Source organism: Rhipicephalus microplus, chromosome X (assembly GCF_043290135.1).
Source record: "Rhipicephalus microplus isolate Deutch F79 chromosome X, USDA_Rmic, whole genome shotgun sequence".
In the NCBI taxonomy this organism is placed as follows: domain Eukaryota; kingdom Metazoa; phylum Arthropoda; class Arachnida; order Ixodida; family Ixodidae; genus Rhipicephalus; species Rhipicephalus microplus.
Genome location: NC_134710.1, coordinates 385697790 through 385719187, shown reverse-complemented (window position 1 = coordinate 385719187; position 21398 = coordinate 385697790). Strand labels below are relative to the sequence as shown.

The 21398-nt window shown below is 42.1% G+C and overlaps 1 protein-coding gene across 1 annotated transcript; it reads right to left on the bottom strand.

The window, feature by feature from the left end:
• Nucleotides 1-6308: 6308 nt before the first annotated feature.
• On the bottom strand, nucleotides 6309-21149 carry LOC119161030 (uncharacterized). The gene is made up of 5 exons (XM_037413351.2): nucleotides 21008-21149; nucleotides 16310-16442; nucleotides 11541-11689; nucleotides 9479-9611; nucleotides 6309-6605 (listed from the first exon to the last, which is right to left on the bottom strand). The coding sequence occupies exons 1-5, from the start codon at nucleotides 21054-21056 to the stop codon at nucleotides 6350-6352; spliced, it is 720 nt and encodes a 239-aa protein (XP_037269248.2). The 5' UTR covers nucleotides 21057-21149; the 3' UTR covers nucleotides 6309-6349.
• Between the last annotated feature and the right edge of the window lie 249 nt (nucleotides 21150-21398).

Genomic DNA, 21398 nt, shown 5'->3' with positions numbered 1-21398 from the left:
ATTTGTGTTATGATGATATTTTTTGCTGTAGTTTCATCTTGCTTCACTGCGCTAAATATTAAAAGGTTCTTTGGCCGTGCTGTGTATGTTTGTAGTCTTTTGTATCAGTATAGGTAATATGTGCAAATATGTAAATATACATATGCTTACACTGACATGACAACTGATGTTGTTATGGTTCCAAAAATATTTCAAATGCTCTATATTTATTCATTTGATATATGCAATTAGAATTGCTGAAATGCTTCAGGCTGAATGTTATGGCTTGTGCTTTTATTACCAAGCAAGTAGAGCACATGTTTTACTCTTCAGAATTATTGAGGAAGACATATAGGTGATAGGCAACAGGCAGAAAGTTTTCGCTCTGTTCATGCACACATTAGTGGGTGCTTCATCGATGGTATCATATCTGAAGTGACGTGTTACACAAATAAAGTTTAACATGATATTCAGGTGACGACACAGTGCTACAATATGTAGGATTTTTCACTTTTGTGTCTATTTGCTGAGCTCCTCGGGGTTTCTGTGTTGTGTTAACAAAATTATGAATGACAAAGAAGCCAACCTGTCTTATTCTGTGCATATTGTATACTCGCGATGAAAACAATGTTTAAGAAAGAACAGCTGCTTAAATAGAGGAATACTAACTCTGCACTTGTTTTTGATTCGTGCTACATCATCTGTGCAACAGGATTGCCAAGAACACATAGTCGTTCATAAGGAAAAGTGCTTGTGAATTAGCTTCATTATTTAGCGGTAGACCTGTCAACTGCTAATTTGTGGTGGTTATGCTTGACATTGGGGCATGCCTCAGGCATTTCCTTCAATCTAATTGTGTAATATTTAGGAATAAAAGTTGATGAGTAAGATTGTGTAGGGTCAACGAGTGCTAAATCAACTAAATATTGAGTTTGCGTTAGAGAGCCCCTGAGTGCCGCTCTAAAATACGAGTTGCAAATAAGTGCTTATTGCGGATACAGATTATGCTTCAGCGGCTCAGAAGGCAAGCACTGCTGCCCATGCGTTTGGCTCGCAACAGTACGCGCGCAGTAAATGCATTTGGTGTAGGCGCGTTAGTTTCCTTGTATCGCCTAGGGAGAGGGGCTGCGGAGTCTGCTCCGTACATTGACTCATTAGGGAGCGTGGGCGCTGCGACAAATTTTCGCCCCTCCCCTGTATGGCTGAATAGGAATCCTGCACACGCTTATGAGCATCTCCGTGTGTAGCGTCTATTTTTATTTCTTATATGGTATGGGAAACGGTGGTAGTAGTGAACACGCCTGTGTCAGACGCGTATGATGGAGGATGGCACGCTCGCGCTGGCTTCTCATAGTCGCGGCAAAGTCTTGAAATGATAAAAGATGTGTCGCTCAGTGTTTCGTCCTCGTCTCCGAGGATTCTGTGCAGCGGCCGTCTCAGACATATATCTAATATCCAAGCGCAGGCAGGCTCGAATATCTCAGAACACGCTGCTGCCATGGGACGCGTGCAGGTCGAGGCTGAAATGCGGAAAATAGCTCCACAGCATACGCGCATGGAAAGCACATATGTTCGGCCATCTGAAGATACCGATTGTCACGCTGGTATCTACGAATTTCACGCGATTGAAGCACTGTGGATGTATGGAGAAGTGCTCAAGTGGGCACACGTTTACCATTTGTCTAGCGGCATGACACGATTGACACGATGGGCCAAATAGTTCGAAGTCGAAGGTGTTCACCGTGGCCTACATGACACCCTTCAGTTTATGCAGTGGCCTTGTACGATTGCTGACACATGCCGCTGCTATGAGAACAAAAGTTTGAAGTGTGGCCGACGCTTTAGTAGCCGCTTTGTACATATAAATTCCCGTGGTAAACCAGGCAAGGTAGTGGTGGTGCTGCGGTGTAGTGGTTATCGTGTTTGCATTGAGTGCGTGTGGTCCCAAGTTCGATTCCTGTCCTTTGAGAACTTGTATGCAAATGGCATCTTTGTGCGTGAATGCGTGGATGTGCGTGAATGCGGTGGGGACTACAACTTAGGCGAACTTGCAAAAACTGTATCTGAAGCAAAAGAAGTATATTAGAATCATTTTTAACTTGCCGTATGATGTTCACACAAGCAAATTGTTTCAACAGGCTGGAATACTACCCGTACATCGTCTCTACAATTTTAAGTTAGCATTGGCAATCAGGCGTGAATAGAAAGAAAGTCGACGTTTTTGTATGACCTCTCAAAACTGCAGCCAAATAGTACATTGTTTGAAACATGAAATAAAGAAACATGGCAAATAAAAACTTCGAGAACAAACTAGTCCACAGATAAGTTATCCTACATAGTTCCTACGTTACCTAATAAATATGTGAAAGCTGGCATAGAATTTTTGCATTGTACACAGATTCAATTGCGCGATATACACATGTTTAGTTTTTAAGATTTCTTTGCAGTTGCTGTAGTATTATGGTTGCTATTTTTATTTTTGGATTTGGAACTTGATTTTTATATGTTTATTTATTTTTTATTTATGCATCTATTTGGTGTTTTGGTTATTGTTTTTTACTTCACATTGCTAATTGTTTGCCACTGCTGTCGTGCTAAAAGGTAGCTGTGGGCCTTTGTCAAGCTGCCTCTTTTGAGAGCAGCTTTTACCTGCAGCTGTTCTTCACCAAACTTGATGAAAAATAAACATTATTATTATTATTATTATTATTATTATTATTATTATTATTATTATTATTATTATTATTATTATTATTATTATTATTATTATTATTATTATCTTTCATTATGCCCGTGCGATGAACAATAACAATAAATGTCTCCGAAACAATAATTTCACGCCTGGAATACTTTTGGTTCTCGGCTGCGTCTAAAATAGTGTTTTTAAGGCTCTCAAAAAAGCAGAAAAACATCCGCTGTGCTCCAATCAAGCCCCTGTGTTGAGTTAAATGAAAACACTGTTACCTCTGAAATGCCCTCGTTTGATCCCATTTACTTCGTAAACAAACCTTGTTAATCCTTCTACAAACACAAACCGGCTATGTATCTAAAAAACGAAGCTATTTTTATCGGCAATAAACAATTAGCGAAGCCCCGGAGTGGTGGTCTAGTGGCTAAGGTACTTGGCTGCTGACCCGCATGACGCGAGATTGAATCACAGCTGCAGCGGCTGCATTTCTGATGGAGGCAGAATTGTTGTAGGCCCGTATGCTCAAATTGCAGTGCACGGTAAAGAACCCCAGGTGGTCGAAATTTCCGGAGTCCTTCACTACAGTGTCTCTCATAATCATGTGGTGGTTTTTGGACGTTAAATCCCACTTAACAATAAAATCAACAATTAGCGAAGCTTCACTACTGAATTCTAAATCAAATACTAGCCATATTTGTCAACGAATGAGTGTAATAAAGCAGGCTCACCACTAAAAAGATTCGAAATAGACGGCTTTCGCTTCAGCGTGTTGTTCAAAAGGGGAAAAAGAAACTCACCAGAAGCTTTACAAAAACACTAAGAGTCACCTCGCAGTGCTGGTGTCCAAACGATTAAAACAAAACTCCCCAGAGACCCTACAAAAACACCACAAACAATGGTTTTATTGAAAATCAAAATCTCATTTTAAAGGGCGTTTCACTTATTACCTTTCGGATTCAGGCTGGAACACAATCCAAAAACTCTCTAAAAGGCTAAAACGTGTTTGCAGTGTAGGCTCTCGCGAAAATGACCACCTCAACCAGATAAGAGAAACTGTGGCCTTTACTTGCTTTGTCTACTTGTGCAGGCACTGGTACAATAAAATATGAAACTTATAAAAACGTTAGCGCTAGAAAAAATACTATAAGGAGTTATTTTGCGAAACCTGTTCAATAAATGAGTTCTAATGGTCGTAAAGTTCGCGGGGCGTGCATCGGCCAAACACGGGCTGTGTTATCGATGCCTCAACACTGCGCGTTGTTATATCCCTCCAATCGTGAATAATGGCGGTCGCTCAATCTGTCAGGCGTGTAAAAGTTTGGTTTAGGACCCGTCTAGCGAAACGCTCCCACGAGGGCCATCGTTGATAATGGCGTCGTTAGTTGAGGCAACACTGGCCATGCGAGTTCTGACGACGAATCGCTGCTGGTACGAGCGGTATAGAACTCAAACTTTGTACGGAGATTGAATGAAAGCTGTGTTACGGTTATAGTAGCTGATATCCACCATTACCCGACATCAGTCAACTTCACCATGAGGTTAGAGGTCATTAGCAATCACAGACAATACCAACGAACCCTATCTTAAGAAAGCGTGCATTTGAACTACTACTCTTCCACTTCGATAACGATTGCAATCTCACAGCTCAGAATTGTGCATATTGCGGCTTCTTTTAAGGGCTTTCTTTTTTGTGGTACCGCTGCACACTATAAACACGCAGCCTCAGCTCGACTTTTCTCTGAAGTGCAGTCATGTTAAAACACTTTATAAGCTGGCTGGCAATTATATCACGTCTACTTCATGTCCGGTGAACATATAAACATTTGTTGGAGATTTTAGGGAAACCATAGCAGGACAAATTTCATTTTGCTTTACGTAACGGAAAATTAGGCTGCCTAAGGTTTCTGTCTTTTAAGAAGCCGTTTACAAACGAAGAGTACTCGCGAGCCTTAACTCGCCAGACAAGAATGCCGGATGAGTCGCGCGACATGTAACACAAGATCATGTTGAGCAAGGGAAACACCTCGCAATAATTATGCAATAAACTTTGACTCGTGGACTTTCAATGTCTCACAGAGTGTGTGGAAATTATGCATGTGTGGAATTGGGAATCATGCTCGGAATACAAGATGCTGTTCCTTGTTATATAAGGCATAAACTCGCGTCTGAAAACCACAAGAGGTGCGCTTCAACGGTCAGCAAGTTTGAAGATCGCACATGATTTGTAAGGACTTCCTGCGGCAACAATTTAACCCATGTGGCGGATGGCACGTGTGCCAAATAGTTTTGCCGCATTTCACCCCTGTCAATACAAAACTGAACCCAATGAGCAGTCGCATTTAGGCACTACTATTTCTGTCAACACTTTGTTTTCTTACACAGATGCGAAGCAGCGATATTGGGAAGTCTTAAAATTATATTATTGCACTGCATCAAATCAGCCATCGGGATGCTTGCATCACGCAACTCTAACCAAAGGTCGAGGCACCCGCTTTGATAAACACATTTTCTCATCCGTACTGACGGTGGGTTCATTTATCTCTAGCGCGTGCTACGCGTCGCTACGGTTTGTTCGCGTGCAACTTCCAGTCATACTCAGGCTGAAAGACCATAATGAGCTGAAAGAGCGGTGGGGCAACACAAACGAAGGACAACATCAAAATGTCCGCGAGGTTCATTCATGAAACTTTTCTCTCTCGCGTACTCACCGTCATGGTGATGCCACACGGAAAGCGGGTTAAATTGCTCGATTGTCACGAGCGTGTTCATTCGGGCCTCACTTGTAATAGTCGTCTACCTGTGTCTTAGGCAAACTAAAAGCAAGAGCATATCAGTATACAAGATTAGGAGCGCACAGCGCGTGTGTCTACCACCTTTTTGAGCCAGAGTTCACGCTAGCGCTGTCAAACATGGTTTTAGGCTGCCAGAAAGCATTCTCGTTTGACTTCCATAAAAATGACAGCACATACACTAATGATAGTTTCCATATAATTTGCATTTTTGTTCCTGTATATGAACGACCTGTTGCAACTGCACAGCTGATGGCTGAATAGGGCAAAGCTTCGGATATAGAGCGTGTCTGTAGGATAATGTTGTGATACCGAGAAAAAAAAAACCCGCGGATAAATTTATCAATCTGTAAATCCTCCTTATTTCACAAAAAGGGTTTGTCTCCAGGCCTTTGAAAAATACAAACGATTGCAGAAGCGCTCGCAAGAGGCAGACATAGGACCAACTTAGTGATAGACTGATGTACTTGCTTGCTGAAGCTAAAACGGTAAGAAAAACTTATTATAAGCTGCCTGTTTACGAATACCCAAGTTGTTGTCACACCTCACACTATTCAGGGTGCAAATATTTGGTCGTGCAGTGTGGTTCAATTTTTATCTAAAATAAATAACTGCAGCGGACGTTCTCAAAAATTTAGGATGCAAATGTTATCTACACACCTAGTTAGAAAATGCCGAAGTAACAAGTAGGATCCCTAAGCAGAAAACGTTTAGTTTGCCTTAACTCTAAAAGACCAAAAGAAGAAAGATCGAGAAAATTTTGTGTCACTGGGTGTCCACGTGGACTCCTTCTCATTTATTGCTTAAAAAATGTACAATAAAATAATTCAATGAGACACACAGAAGTGGCACAAATTTTAGAGCAACACTTTAATGCCCATGGACATACTCTCTAGTTGTTAACGTTCCTGAAAGCATTCGATATTTCAATGAGCAAATCGATGAGGTTCTGTTTTGGGCCCATATACGGTGGAAGCTTCGGTAAGTCCAGGCAGTGTGTTGAACCACGGGTATATTGTCCACACACTAGGCCCAACATTTGTCCATAAATACGATCCATGATGGTATTCAGGTATTCTTTTGCCTTGGAGCCTGGTTCGCACCCATCAACAGAGCGCTCTATGCAGTCCAAAAACTTGTTGTACGTGCTAAAAACATATTAATAGAAAAACATATTATATTCGGAGTATAGAATGGGCTCTTACGGCATTAATATGCACCGCCAAATAAGTAGTGGCGCTACAAATTGCTCATAATGAGAAGGGTGAAGTGCCTCATAAGATTCTTACCTTGGAAAACATAGCACGAACTTCTAAAGCGTTGTGCTGAAAAATAAGGGTCTAGTAGAAATCTTACTCTAGCGATCTAGGTGGCATTATAGTCTGGACGCCATACGCTGGTGCGTTCTAAGGCATAGGTGTGGGTTGGGTTTAGCAGACGCAGAATTGCTTGGATGAAGCTGAGAGACACCCCAAGTGTCACACTATAAGAATTACCGAACCAGTGGGCGTCGTAAAGCTTCTAGCTCATTACAAAGAGCTGTGACATCATTTATTATCGGACACTATCATCATTATTATCGGACACCTCATCAAGGAAGTGCGCGTATAGAGGCGTAGTGGCTGCCCTACGAAAGTCGGCAGGCCTTTTAAATATGCATACAATGGCAAAAGCGCTTGCTTGAGGCAGACATAGTGTTTATTTATTGAAAGGCTCATATGCTTGCTTGTTGAGGCTCAATTATTTTTTCTGAGTCCATCGAGGCTTTCTCTTTCTTGTATTGCATGAGTGTACACCTGCTGAATGTTGTTAAGAAGTTTTCCCATGAATGTCTTTGGGAATGGAAGCTGATGCTTTAACCCAAAATATGCATATTTTTAATGGGTCGAACGCCCTTCAGAGCTTCCAGCCAAATTAATTAACGTTATGCAGTACCCGGTATATTCTCCTTAGTGCTTTCAGATTATTTTAATAATTACCTCCACAAATGCCATTTCTCTCGCCGTTTCCTTCTGTTGAGATGTGGTAATCAAGAAGGTGAAAAGCAGAAGACCGCAAACAACAACGCCAATATTTAAGAAACAATGATCAAGAAATCAACGGCATGTACTAGCATGTGCTTCTTTCACACAGATGTATGCAGTCATGAAAATCATCAGCATGGAAGCAACACCCTTATAATATTACAACAGCCATCTGCTTTAACCCGGCTTCCTTGAGACAATTCTGTTTTGGTAAAGTGTTGCCCAATGGGTAGGCAGATACATCATAAATGTTCGACTTGCGTTATACCTTACACAAGCCAGGAGTCGCCCAGATGCAAAAGGAGACAGTGATATCACCTTAGCATCAATCATGCACGTTGAAACGAAGCTTAGAAGCCTCCAACTCACGTTCGACGGCCTAATCTCTCGTCGCTACGCGTGGTGTACACGACTAGAATTCGGTGTCCTCTACATCAACTCTATAAAGCATAAAATTTTATCTGGGCAGCAATAGTAAAAAAACTGCACACACGAGTGCGCAGACGTCACAAACGCCACAATATGACGTCACGATCTAGGTTTTGTAGACATGTATTGTCACCTGACGGAGCATTTTGCTGAGTGCAAAATGCGACTCCCTTTGCTGTGCAACCAGGTGCAACTAACGAGGGCGAATCACAGATATGAGCTAAATATTAGGTTTGTTTGCGTATTGAAAACTCAGAAAAATGGCTACGAATCGCTCTCTGCTAGTTGGATGCGTAACCAAACGGCTACGAAGTGCTTGTTGGATAACCAGCCAGAGTGACGATGAAAAGAAGAGCAGAAGAAAGAGTTCGCGCGCTACGAAAAAGGCCTCAGTGGACGCTAGTGTTGCTTTGTAAATTGCCACGAATGTAAAGGACTTCAGTTTCCCCTATTTACGCCGCTGTCACACGACGCAGAAGGCAGAAATAGCTGGACGCGCTATTGTCTCCTTTTGCGAAAAGGGAGCGGTTTTCAGATACAGCGAAGTAACAATTGAGACGCGTATTCGAGTTCATCTGTACCTCTGAGTATGTTTCGTGCGTCATTTGTGCGTGAGAAACGTGGGGCACGTTTCAATCTGCTTCCCATTCTTCGTGTGACCTTCCAATTTGTTGCTATCGCGTTCATTGCTTCACCTTTGCGGGAAAGCTGCGACTTCTTCTTCTATTACTGAAACAAAGCTTCACTTGAAAGCAGGCAGATTCCTCTGGAATGTAGCACTTTGTCCGCTCGTTACTTTGTAGATTATTAGAAAAATTCAACCATACGTTCTTATTTGTTTCGGTAATACATAGAATATGCCATAGATAAGCACTTCCAAAGGAAAAAATCACAGAGGCTTATGAAAAGTCTTCGTGTCTTATTAGAGAACCCATCAGCTATCAGAGAACCCACGAGCAGTGAAATGCTACTATCAAAAAAGCATAAACATGCTCTTACGGTATGCAGACCGTTTTGAAATCCATCACATTATTATGTTGTTGACGCGTAAATCTAATTTTATTCCCTAGATATTTGTCAAAAAGTGCGCACATGAGTGTAATTTTCTTAGATTAAACTTTACAATTACCTCGGAGGAGTACAGAAGTAAAAAAAAAAGCTCGTAATGCGTTTCTGTTTTTGAGTAAACTTATTTTGTCAGAGGCCGTTGACGATTAGAATTGCTGACGAATATGTTCGATGTTTTTTAAGCTATGACACGAAAATGATCATTTGCCTCAAGCAAAGTTGGTTTAATTGATACACAATTTTATTGCGGGGCCCAACGCATTGCTATAATTTGATGTAAAACAAGAAAAAAATGGTCTTATTGCAGACAGAATCAACCACCACAACACTATTGTTTCATTCCATATTAAAAAAGCACACAACCTCATAAAAAGTCATGCAACCATGCCCAATGACTCAACGTATTGAATATGACAGCGCCTTAGCAAAGCAACCAAGTCACTTAGAAAGAACCCAACAAAGCGCTTGAGGTGAGGGATAAGCCCCATTAAGCAACCTACCAGCACGTGTAGTGGATGGTCCTTATTCCTTCTGTGGAAGCAAGGCTTTCTCCCAAGCCATCGCGAAGGCCATCAAAGCAGCGGTTCAGCCTGGTTCCGACGGCGTTCATGCACTGAACGCTGTTCCTCAACACTGCGGATGCACAGAACAACGTATGTGACAAAAGAGTGGCAATGAACATATATTTGTGTTATACACCTATCTATCCAGATAGGCTCTTAATACACCAGGAAAAAAGCATTGCCAGCGCTGTATTTTGCTTACAGTGGCGATTTTATTTACGTTTGTTCCTTTTTTATTTGCAACTTCATTAAACGGTAAAGTGCCTCATCTGAAGGCTCCAAATATAAAAATAAGTATTTTACCGGACGCTGAGAAGTATTTTGCCTTCCGCGTGTTTTAGGCTTCTTTATTTTTTTACTCCATTCATCGCAACAAGATAAATACAGTTTATAACGTGAAGTGCTGCTAACAACACACGTATTTCCTCTGGGACGCTGTATTATGTCAAAAGTTTACACTCTATCAGAAAAAAATAACTATACATGGGCACTCTTATCATTTTTTACACCACGTAAATAGCATACGTTACCCAGCGCACGTGCTTTGTATAAGTAGAGATATATTTTGATACAAAATGCAAGCATTATCGCTCCTGAGGTTCAGTTTGTCATAGCTCAGTCCTACATATTTTGGTCAGTGGTGAATAGAGTTCTTTATTGCTTTTGAATACCTCCGAGTATAAGGATAATCACCGATTGTTATGAAGTCCAGTTATACATTCTCATGTAAGCAGCGTTAAAGTGTGAGTAATACCGGTTCATAAGAAGGTATTTTATTTAGCAAGATGAACAAAGTGCAGATAACTATTTTAAACCTTGCTAAATAAAATTTGCAGAAAGTTGCTTTACTGCTAAACGAAAAAGCATGAAATATAGTAACCTACCTCCTCCTAAACCATGAGTAGAGAGATATCTATGAATGGGTTTTAATTTCCTGAATTATTTGATGTGAACAAACCATGGAGCTTATGTTCTACCAACGTAGTTATTGGTCCCGCTCTTCAAGCTTTCGCTGCCACTGTGCTGCGCGTTCCACAAGACTGGTCTTTTTTTTTTTTTGGAGGGGGGGGGGGGGGGGTTGACGACGTAGGCGACACAATTGTTACATTCTTCCTATCACGACTAGTGAGTCGTCTTCGTCACACCATTTTATCCTCCCATACTAATTTTGGTTCACCTCAAGTTAAAGGCGTGATCGTAAGAGCACTGAGACGTAGGAAGCTACATATAGATAGATAGATAGATAGATAGATAGATAGATAGATAGATAGATAGATAGATAGATAGATAGATAGATAGATAGATAGATAGATAGATAGATAGATAGATAGATAGATAGATAGATAGATAGATAGATAGATAGATAGATAGATAGATAGATAGATAGATAGATAGATAGATATGCTCAAAGTCACCGAAGTTAGCTAAAATGCTTCGTATTTTAAAAATCCGGCATCCGGTGAGGTGAACACGAATAGAGCCAAAGTCTGGTGGCACGAACTCAGGGCTAGTGCATTAAATGTTCTGATGCTGGAAACTTGAAGGGGAGGTTGGGAGAGAGCACTTCATGTAATAAGGATATGCCAGCCTGTTTGGAAATATGCAATATGGGCATTAGGTGAAACAAATGTGGATTAAGGTGATGTAAACGAATAACAAATGATAAGCATAACGTGACTTAAAGGTAAATGACATGTGAATTGAAGCTAAATAAATGTAAACCAACTTATCGTCGTGCAAAGAAGTTTTCATTTCAGGTGCTAACTGCGGGTCCTCCTTCCGTGTACACATATCGTGTAATTATCACCGCATATTGACATGAATTAGGTTATTCTGATTCTGCTTGATGTAAAGCTTTTTTTCTAAATTGTTCACCCTCTCTCTTTAGGTGAATCTGTAATTAACACATCCTGTTGATTACACAACACGCTTGAGTTCACTTATAACAAAAAGTTTAGACATATTATTTTTGTCACTAGAGAGTAAACTGCAGGTTTACTTTCGTGTTCGTGACTGCCTTCCGTGCAAGCCGCTTCGAAGTCATCCCCAGCTGCCTCCATGCCTACCAAAGCCACGACGCGTGGGATTCCATCTTGCAGGCATCGCCGTGCAAAGTTGAGTGTGCAGGCAATTTGTTCACGGAACAACCTGGAAAAGAACAAAAAAAAACAGTAAAGCCAGATAGCACAATGTCTAGTTTTAAAAGCTAGTCACTGAAATTGCCCTTTACTAAACATTTATGCTGTATAAAATAAAAACAGTAGAAGATGGGTAGTTCGTGTTTAATCTTAATACAATACACACGCATCATGGTCCTCATTCACATGAAATTATCGGTTACGGGATGAACAACGGGCGTTCTGAAGTAGACTGCGTTTACTCATGGGAACATTTCACTTTGTACGTTTAAATAGTTCTAAAGATTGCAAGAATTGAGAGTACCTCCTCACTTTTGGCATCTCATTCCCCAGCTCATGCGAGTGCTGATTGCGTGCGGCTAGAGCGCGGGGAATATGGCCACCGTGTTCTCACTGCCAGGCCTTTCGGCTGGTGCGACCCGTGCGTCTTTTTTCCTGCACGGAGACGTGTGTCCGAACTTGCCCGGACAACGCCTTCTTCTATCGTTACACTAGCACACGCAACGGCACTCCGGCGATCCTCACTGGCCACCCGTGACACTCCCTCCCCCGGCAGCTTACATTCGCCCGGTGCTCACCTGCCCCCTGAAGATCGGCTCCGTGAGGCCAGCAGAACGAAAGGAAAGAGAGAGAGAAGTGAACTTTAATTAAGCACCGGTGGAGGTAGCAGGGTGCCAAGCAGGGCCCTCTTGCTACCCGACTATATGTAGTGATCAAGTTGCATCTCGACGGTTACGCCCGGGAACCCAACGTTCTCCACGAGGCTGTCGCCCCTGGGTCCTGTTAACTGTGTCTCTGCGCGGATCATCGGCGTGGCGCGATCTCACTGAACTGCACTGATTGTGGCGCGGTGGAAACATTGTTCCACCTCTTGTGTGAGTGTCCTGCTCTCGGCAATGCGCGCCAGCAGATCGTCAAGAAATACCACCTCGTCGGACTGCCATGTGCGGTCCTACAGGACATCCTACATCCCACCGGCTGCGAAGACCATCGCCGCTCTGCCCTTGCGGCCTTACTCGACTTTCTTGGGGACAACAGCTGACCGACCGACTTTTATAAGTCGCTCGCCACATTGTATCGTGTTTTCTTTTCATCACGCGAGTGTTTTTCCTCCTTCTTGTTGTAACCCCCCCCCCCCCCCGTTTTTTACCTTACTTTCCTTTCCTCACTCTCACTGTCCGTTCAGTCCCAGTTCCCTCGTGAGCGTATCGCTTCAGGTGTCCTCACACCAGAGACAGTTATCGTGCACTCCACACCACAAGTTTTACCTTTCCGCCTTTTTTTAGCGGCAATCGTAGTCGTCGGCCGGCACTAATCTGATTACCGGTAGAACCTATCGTCTTAAGACAGCAGTGATCTAACCTTTCAACGTAATTGCTGGTGCTCGCATAAGGCCCAGAATAAACATGACTAGATACAGAACGAAATATCTGTAACAATCAGAAAAGTTCTCAAAAATTGGCGCGCTATATGGAGAGAAAAAATAAGGTTGGAAGCACTGCCTTAGCGAATGGCCCTTGTTGATGGGGAAAAAGACACCTCGAGAGGCCGGTGCTGTACTGTAAACCACATTTTGAGCTAGTGTTATCGCACGAGCATTGACTGAAAACCACAACAGCACCACGGCCTAGAATCTTCTTTCGGGGAGCGGGAGGAAGGAATCAAGGTTCATTCCCCCTCTTTGCTGTTTATAAGCTGCTATAACCTCTGTGTACACAAGGTGCATTTTCAAATTTTATTTCAACATGATATATTTTGTGCAGGTTAGCAAGAGATTCTAATGAAGACGTACAAGTCACCAGCATCACCATATTTTTCCCATAAATTTCGTTTTCACCAGCGGTGATAAAAGCCAACGTATTATACGTTTGATTGCAACGACTGATAAGATCAATATCGAGACAAAAAGCACACAGTTTGCCACAGCGTGATTTTTGTAGAGCGGAACAGCCGAAAAGGGAAAGAAGAATTTCAAAATGTCGACTTTTCGTCGTTCCAAAACGTTCCACTATGTTCCTGCAACACTAGGGCCATTGACGCTCACACGCTAACTATCAAATCACACTATTGAGACACGGCAACTGCGTGACCTATACACGAATTTCCGCAGCTACTTTTTCTAAGGAAAAAGAGATAGTGCCACCGTACAGAAGCACCACGGCCCTCTCGGCGGCGCGGCAGTGATGTGGCGTGTGGCGGACGTTGACCTGAAGCCTACGGCGAGAAATAGGCGGCGTGTACTACGTGGGCGCGGACTGTCGGCTGGCCGTCGATGACGGTGAAGGCGAAGTGAAAAGAAGGCCATTAGATCACGTGTTAAAACGTAGCAGCGCCCATTTGTCGCTGCGGAAAACTGTCTATTGTGAAATGCCCCATCAAAGTATGCGCTGATTCCAGCAGCGGCCATGTTTTCTGTTGCACATTTCGCGTCAACCCACGGCCGCAAACAATGCACGGAACTTAAGCTGTCCAGAGCTTTGCTGTCAAATGAAGTACTCAGCTTGTTCTTCCCTAACCAAAAGTCTGGTTGAAGAACACGTCTGCGTGGAACGAAAGTACGCTTGCCGGTTTGTTTATTTTTTGGAGGGGAGGGGGGAGTAGGGGGCTATACATCTGACATGGAACATATTAATACTTGAAAACTTTGCCATACATTTTTATTCATTTGGTGATAATTTGACAATGAAACGCGTGAAACCTGCACCCAAGCCCCCGAAGATTTCATTGCTAACACAAGCTTTCAACAGCCTGCTTTATTTCCACAAGGAAATGAAAACCTTCCTCAAAATACGCCTAAAAAGCGTCGTCGCTCACACGCTGGGAAATTAGCTTCTCTAAAATATTATAAGTGCTCAGAGGCGCGTTTTCTCCACCTTTTTTATATACCTTTTGTTTACTATACAACATCGGGTTTCTTTCTCCTTCCACTTCACCTCTTGTGTATGGCGTTGTTTGAGAGAGGAAAAAAAAAAGAGGATGTGTGGGCAGTCGCGTGGACATTTATTCTGCCATTTGTTCGCACTGATCACAGTGAACAATTTTCATTGGCACTAAGACCTCTTCGCTCAAAGAGGGCCAGGCAGACTTGTTCACAATGGGGATGTGTGATGACCCTGTCGTTGCTTGCAGCACTCGCTTCACATTTCAAATGGCAGTGGGTGGACTATTCGGAAAGGGCTATTAGGAAGACAGCAGGCGCGTCCTCACTCATATTTCATCGCTTCCTTGTCAAAAAAAAATATCCAATGGGACGTAATAGCGTGTGGTTATGTTTCCTGTGTGCAGACAGAGATCTGTTTCCATGACGCCATAAAAATTACCTTCTGAATTTCCAAAAATAGGTGCAGCTTTAGTAATTCGCAAAGGTATGCGCAGATGCGAAGCTTCCTACTAGGGATGTAAAGTCTGAAGAAAGCGCTGAGCGGCGCTCCCTTCATTGTTCCTGTTCGGTTTTCTCCTAATTTTCTTTTTTGTATCCCGTATTTGTACTTCCAAATTTTTCTCTATCTTTTCGTTTTCTATTTTAAATTTTACTATCTATTTTTTCCTCTTTCTCTCAATTTTAAATTTCGCACTGACTTCCATGTTTATCCTAGCTTTTTTTATAGGCTTTCGTTACAATAAGTGCTCCGCTCCTAACATCAATATCAAGACACTTTGAGAAGAAGGGGAAGACGGGCTTACCTTTGGAGTGAGCGCACGTGTAACATGCTTCTAATGGCTATAATGCGTTATAATTATGCGTTAAAATCATCATCAACAACTTCACCAAAAATAGGCAGAATACTTCTCTTTTGGCCCGAGTGAGCGCTATAGATGGCTACGTTACGTGTGGTTTTGCCTGCACTACACCAAGGGACGACGACAGCATATGACAGCTTGTCCTCTCAAGTGCTCCGCACTTGAAAATTATCTATGACGTTGATTGTCATGCAAAGACACTAATATAAAGAACTGCCATCTAGTTAGTAATTTAGAAGATAAATAACTAGTTTTTATTATATTTAGTCGCAACAATGTTATTTCAGTGGCAGCAAAACATTTCCGCGTCCTCATGGAGTTATATGCGAAAATGGCAGGACCTTTTGATTACAAAAAAATTATAAAATATCCGCATATTCTGAAAAAGAAAATACAACCCCTATAAGCCGCGCCTAATTAACTGTTAATGCTCTCTGAGTTTGTATATATGCAAATGTTGAAAACTTGCGCTAATGTAACATGGTTACCGTGTTTCGAGTGACATAAGTGGGTTTTATTTGTTTTCCTCCGGAGTTACCAGATTGTCCTAACCCACTCAGAAGAAAAAAATAAAATAAATATGGAGCAATATAAATAAGTCCCCTAGTCACTAAGCGGCACGCGATGTTAAGTTACTGAACATGAATGAATTGAAGAATAGAATACAATTAAAAAAAGCTACTGCTTATGTTTAAGGATCACCACATGATAATTAGGGCCACTATATAGTCAAAACTTATCTTTATTCGTGACAGCGCAATTAGTATATGAACAATATTAGCATCATGTCCTGCAGATTTGATTATCTTGGTTATCGCGGGCTCAACGAACGTGAAGCTCATTGTTGAATTAAGTGTCATGCGAAAAACAAAACAAAAAAAAAACTTACTCGCACATCGCCTCAAACTCAGGCTCGTCAGGCTCTGGCATTGTTGTGCTGTTGCTGTACACCATGTAGTCCTCACCGCAGGCGTGAAGCTCAGCCTTTTCGCAGCCGGGCTTCAGCTGGGAATGGCACATTCCTGGGATGCAAAGGAAAACAAGTGAAAATAATACATGCGAAAACTATATGTTGTTAGGTGTCCTTACTATATTTTCATTTGTATGTTCTTCAGGACTGGTTGATTTTTTCTGTAATCCCAGCTCTCCTCACTTTGTCGTGTTTAGCTTAGGAATATAATACACTCAAATTCTCCATGGGTAAGTCAAGCACACTCTATTAAACAAAAACTTGTGGTTTTTTAGGTTGTGCCTGTGTTCAGTACCCCTCAGCTGTGTGATGCAATGAAAATCACAAAAGCCTCTCAACCAGTTTGAAGAAGACTAGACAGAGCGATTTCTCAAGCTCGGAGCCCATGCTCATATATTAAAGTCCTATTTGAAAGCATAATTTACTTTTTATGTAAAACAAGACAGAAACCATATAAAAACAAAATGGCCGTCTCGACCTGATTTGTTTCGCCCCTTGTGATTTTGCTTGATTAGCGTCATTGTTTCCCAGTTATATTTTCAAAATAATATCAGGAAGCGGATGATACTGTCCTATTTTAGAGGAAAATATTATGTTACTACCATACACCAGAGTAAATGACACTCAAGAGCGTAAACCGACGCTGAAAAACTCATGCAGGCTTGGAAATAAGTGAAATCGCACTGAAATGTCGAGGAATATGTACACAACTGCTTAACATACCACCATAACAAAGCCAACAAACAAACAATAGGATGAACATGAGATACGCTCATCAGTAATTCGAGGCTTCAAAAGATACGGCATTCAGACAGTATTTTTAACACCTAGAATGTTTATCAGCCCAATATATTTGTGTTTTCGCAATTTCTTCAAATTATGGTTGCGTTCTTCTATGCATCTTTAGTATAGCTAATGGGTGATACTTTATTACTTATTTTTACAAACATGGAAGAAAAGGGGTCCCCTAAATGACCGATGGTCTAATACTACGACTGCTTCTAGGTTGCGGCTCACAGTGTCGTATTGCAGAAACTAAAGAAGTAGATGTTTTGCGTTCTCGTCTGCGGGACTGCAGGAATATTGCCGAGAAGGGACACATGAGATTCCCCGCAAAAGGTTACACGAACACGTTGCACAAATCCGTAAACAGTAAAATAAATGTTAATAGAACAATGTCACTCTCTCTCAATTCGCCCGAAATGTACAGAATATTGTCAGCATCACTATAGACGTTTTTCCGCAGCGGCAAATGGGCGCTGACACGTTGGAACACGTGATATAATGGCCTTCTGTTTTCCACTTCTTCACCGTCGCTGATGTCCGGTTGATTCGCTGCCGCCGCTCCCGGGTTGAAGGTCAGCAAAGCGAGCGCAGCACATAGTTTGCGCCACCCGTTTCTATTCTTTTCTCTTTTTTTTTTCTCTCTTAGGCACTAGACCGTATTGCCGTCTGGCTGACCAAAATACGTGCACTGTTCCTTCTTGAAGAGTCATTGCCACCAGTTTTGTTCCTAACTAGACTGTAATGTTCTTGTGATTTTGACAAAATAACTGTTTCATAATTATGTTCAATAAAAATTTAAAAAAAAGATGTTCATTAAAGAAATTGATTATCTTGACAGAGCACTGTTACAATATTACGCTCGGCGCAATGATTGCATTTCTCTTTTTCGTTTGCGTTTTTGTCTTCCCCTTTACAATCCTCATGATTTGGTCTTATATGTAATTATAATAAGGTTCAAGAAAATAAGGAACAAGCTATTTACTTTCGTAGTGTGTGTGCTGTTCTTTCCTCGCGTCCCGTATAGGCAGATTCTTTTTTTTTTTTGCTGTCACAATGGTTCAGCTCAGTAAACCTTTGCGTACCTCGTTTCGTGACTAGAAATAGTTTAACTTTCAAACAAGGTTATAAATCAGACGCTGATACAGGAGATGGTTTCATTGACTATATTTTTGGGCGGATATGACATAATATTGGGGCTGCTAAAAGTAATGAAGAGCCCATCAACAGACATAAGACTACAGTTAAAATTATTTTTATTTTTGTGGTATTTATTAGTGACGATCTGTTTTCGCTAAATAGTATACAAGATCGAAACAGCTGAATTTATTTCTTTAGAGATAACTCCAAGTATCTTTAAAAGGGACACGGGCAGTTACTAGCATCTGTTGAGCCTAAAGGATGTAATAATACGGCAAGTCCGGCGTCCGCTTGTGCCTTATAAGACGATTCCAAATGACACAAACTGCCATGTTAGATTCACTGCTGCACCGGTATTCACCGCCTCTTTACGGGTATTTCGGAGCATGTACTGCTTTATCCAAGGCTGGCGTAGGAGGAGCACCATTGGTGTTCGCCGAAACGCTCGCATTTTCGAAAGATTGCATTCCCGAACAAATTCAACATACATGAGTCCTGTTGTCTAAAACGTGAATGAAATGTCGTAAATAACGGAATAATAGTACGCAACAACAATCGAGAAATTTAAATGAATCTGACATTGAACAGCCACGGTTAGCAATAGCAACTCTTTTTTTATTACATCCTCTTATTTTGTTCGTACGAACTGTCTTGCCGCCAATACAAAACACTATTAGCTGTTCATAAGCATAGAAATCAGCCTGCCGTGTAAAAAAACCTAATTAAACAGGCTAGGATATATATAAAATTTTGAAAAAAGCAAACAAAATGTCGCACAATTACACATAAACATTCCTAAAAATACATCAGTTGGCAACTTTTTAGTGCATCACGACTGATCTTTGTGAGCCATTTCATTTATTTAAACGTTGTATAAAATACAATGCCACTAAACAGTACACTTAGATGTATCAGAAGAGAATGAATCTTTCCTTAGAGCATTTATTCAGTGTAAGTAAAAATGATAAATCATAATGCCTACTGCAAAGCGCGACGTTTAGGTCGTACATTGCAACCAACCATTTTATTTTCTTTTAGCATAGACAATACTGGCCGTGGTTGAGCAGTTTCGCGTGGCTTGTTGAGAGGTGGGCTCCGCATGCTGAGGGGCAGTGACGTCACACGGCGCAAAGCTGGCGCGTCAAAGAAGGCCCAGAAGCTCTCGGAGTGGTATGGCACTATTGGGCTGGCACTTGACTCGTGTGATTTCACTCGCTACTCTGTCCGTACATTCGTCTGTCCATCTGTACGTCCAGGCGACTATCCTTCTGTCCGTATGTAGTTCACGCTACATATATCCTGACATATTGCCCCGCCACGGTGGCCTAGTGGCTAAGGTACTCGGCTGCTGACCTGCAGGTCACGGGATCAAATCCCGGCTGCGGCGGCTGCATTTCCGATGGAGGCGGAAATGTTGTAGGCCCAAGTGCTCAGATTTGGGTGCACGTTAAAGAACCCCAGGTGGTCAAAATTCCCGGAGCCCTCCACTACGGCGTCTCTCATAATCATATGGTGGTTTTGGGACGTTAAACCCCACATATGTATCAATCAATTATATCATGACATAGCTGAGCAAAGCAACTGATATTTTTTGTTACATAGCCGCGCAACACTATACTTACCTGCCATCGGCTCGAGCCATACACCACGACAAATCAGTTGATGGGAATGGAAGAAGGATTTAGCTGCTTATATTGTCCAGCCATTTAACGATTACTTTGCTCCATGTTATACCTTAATTATCAGCCATTGCGCAGGAAACGCCGATCGCGGTCGTTGCGCATGCAGAGAAGCAGCCCGGAAAAAAAAATAACGGCAGTTCCGCACTGGTGGCGAGGGTTCAGAAACTTCGGAGCTGGGAAGCCCTTTTTTTTTCTCTCTTTGTGGTTTTAACGTTCTTTCCTATGCTCTCGTACCTAGTTTTTTTTTTCACTTCTGGTTTTTCTAATTTTTTCTTCATTTTTTTCTGTCAACTTTTTGCACGTTTTCTTTCTTTTTCTTTTTCCTTTTTTATGTTTGTCCTTTGATTTCTTCTCTATTTTATTCGTGGTGGGGCCTGCGTTGCGCCAAGCGACGACGACACAAGACAGGACACGACAGCTTGAGCCTTAGAGTGTTCCGCCCTTTATTTCTCCATCGAGGCATTCGAAGTACAAGATTATGTCCTTGGCGTTAGCACGTGCTTATTATACTATACAAATGGCTGTGCTAAACGTGATTTTGTCTATGTTACGCCAAGCGATGACAGCATACAATAGCGTACAACAGCCTGGGCTCATAAAGTGCTCCGCATGTATTGAAATACGGCAGGAGTATATTGTAGTTACCACAAGAATATTGAAAAAATGGCTCTAGAAAATCGACATTCCCAGCGTTCGCTGTGACTGGGCTGCACGTTGCATGCAGGCCTGAAGGTTGTTTTATATGTTGTTGCAAAACGTAACGAAAAGTTTACGCGTTGAATTGACAAAACTTCTGAAAAGTGTACGTAGAGCGTATGTTTACGGGGCTCGTGGTCCGGCAGAAAGAGTGCTCTGGGTGCAGATTTTATCACTTTGTCTTGCACTAATGCCAGCAGCTAGTTGTAATAGATGTTAATGCGAGAAAAACCAAGTGCGTATATGGTATATTATGCACAGAATAGTAAGTGAGCGTATTGTAGCGACGTGAAACAATAAGTGGTGCCCCACTTACCCATGTAAGTAGTTACAAAGAAAAACAACGTAGCTTTGCCCATTTTCATCCTGGTGGTGCGTCCTCTTGAAGCACAGCAGAGTGCAACAATACGAAGGCGCTCGCACAGTAGGTCGGCGGGCGAAGCTCACCCCTCTCTTAAAGGTTGCTTTCACGCAAGTGACATCACACGACGAGTTTCGCCGCGTCATTCGAAGTTATGCCGAAACTCGCACAGGGCGGTATTTTTGAGCGTGGCGCATTCCAGACTGTTAAAACCACACAAAGCCACAACAACATACGCACTGATGCTTTTTCGAGCCACTGAACGTAATCACGTTCCATATGCATCAGCCGACAGCGTCCAATGTTACGAATGTCGCTTGTTCAAGAACGCATGTAGAGGGTGCGA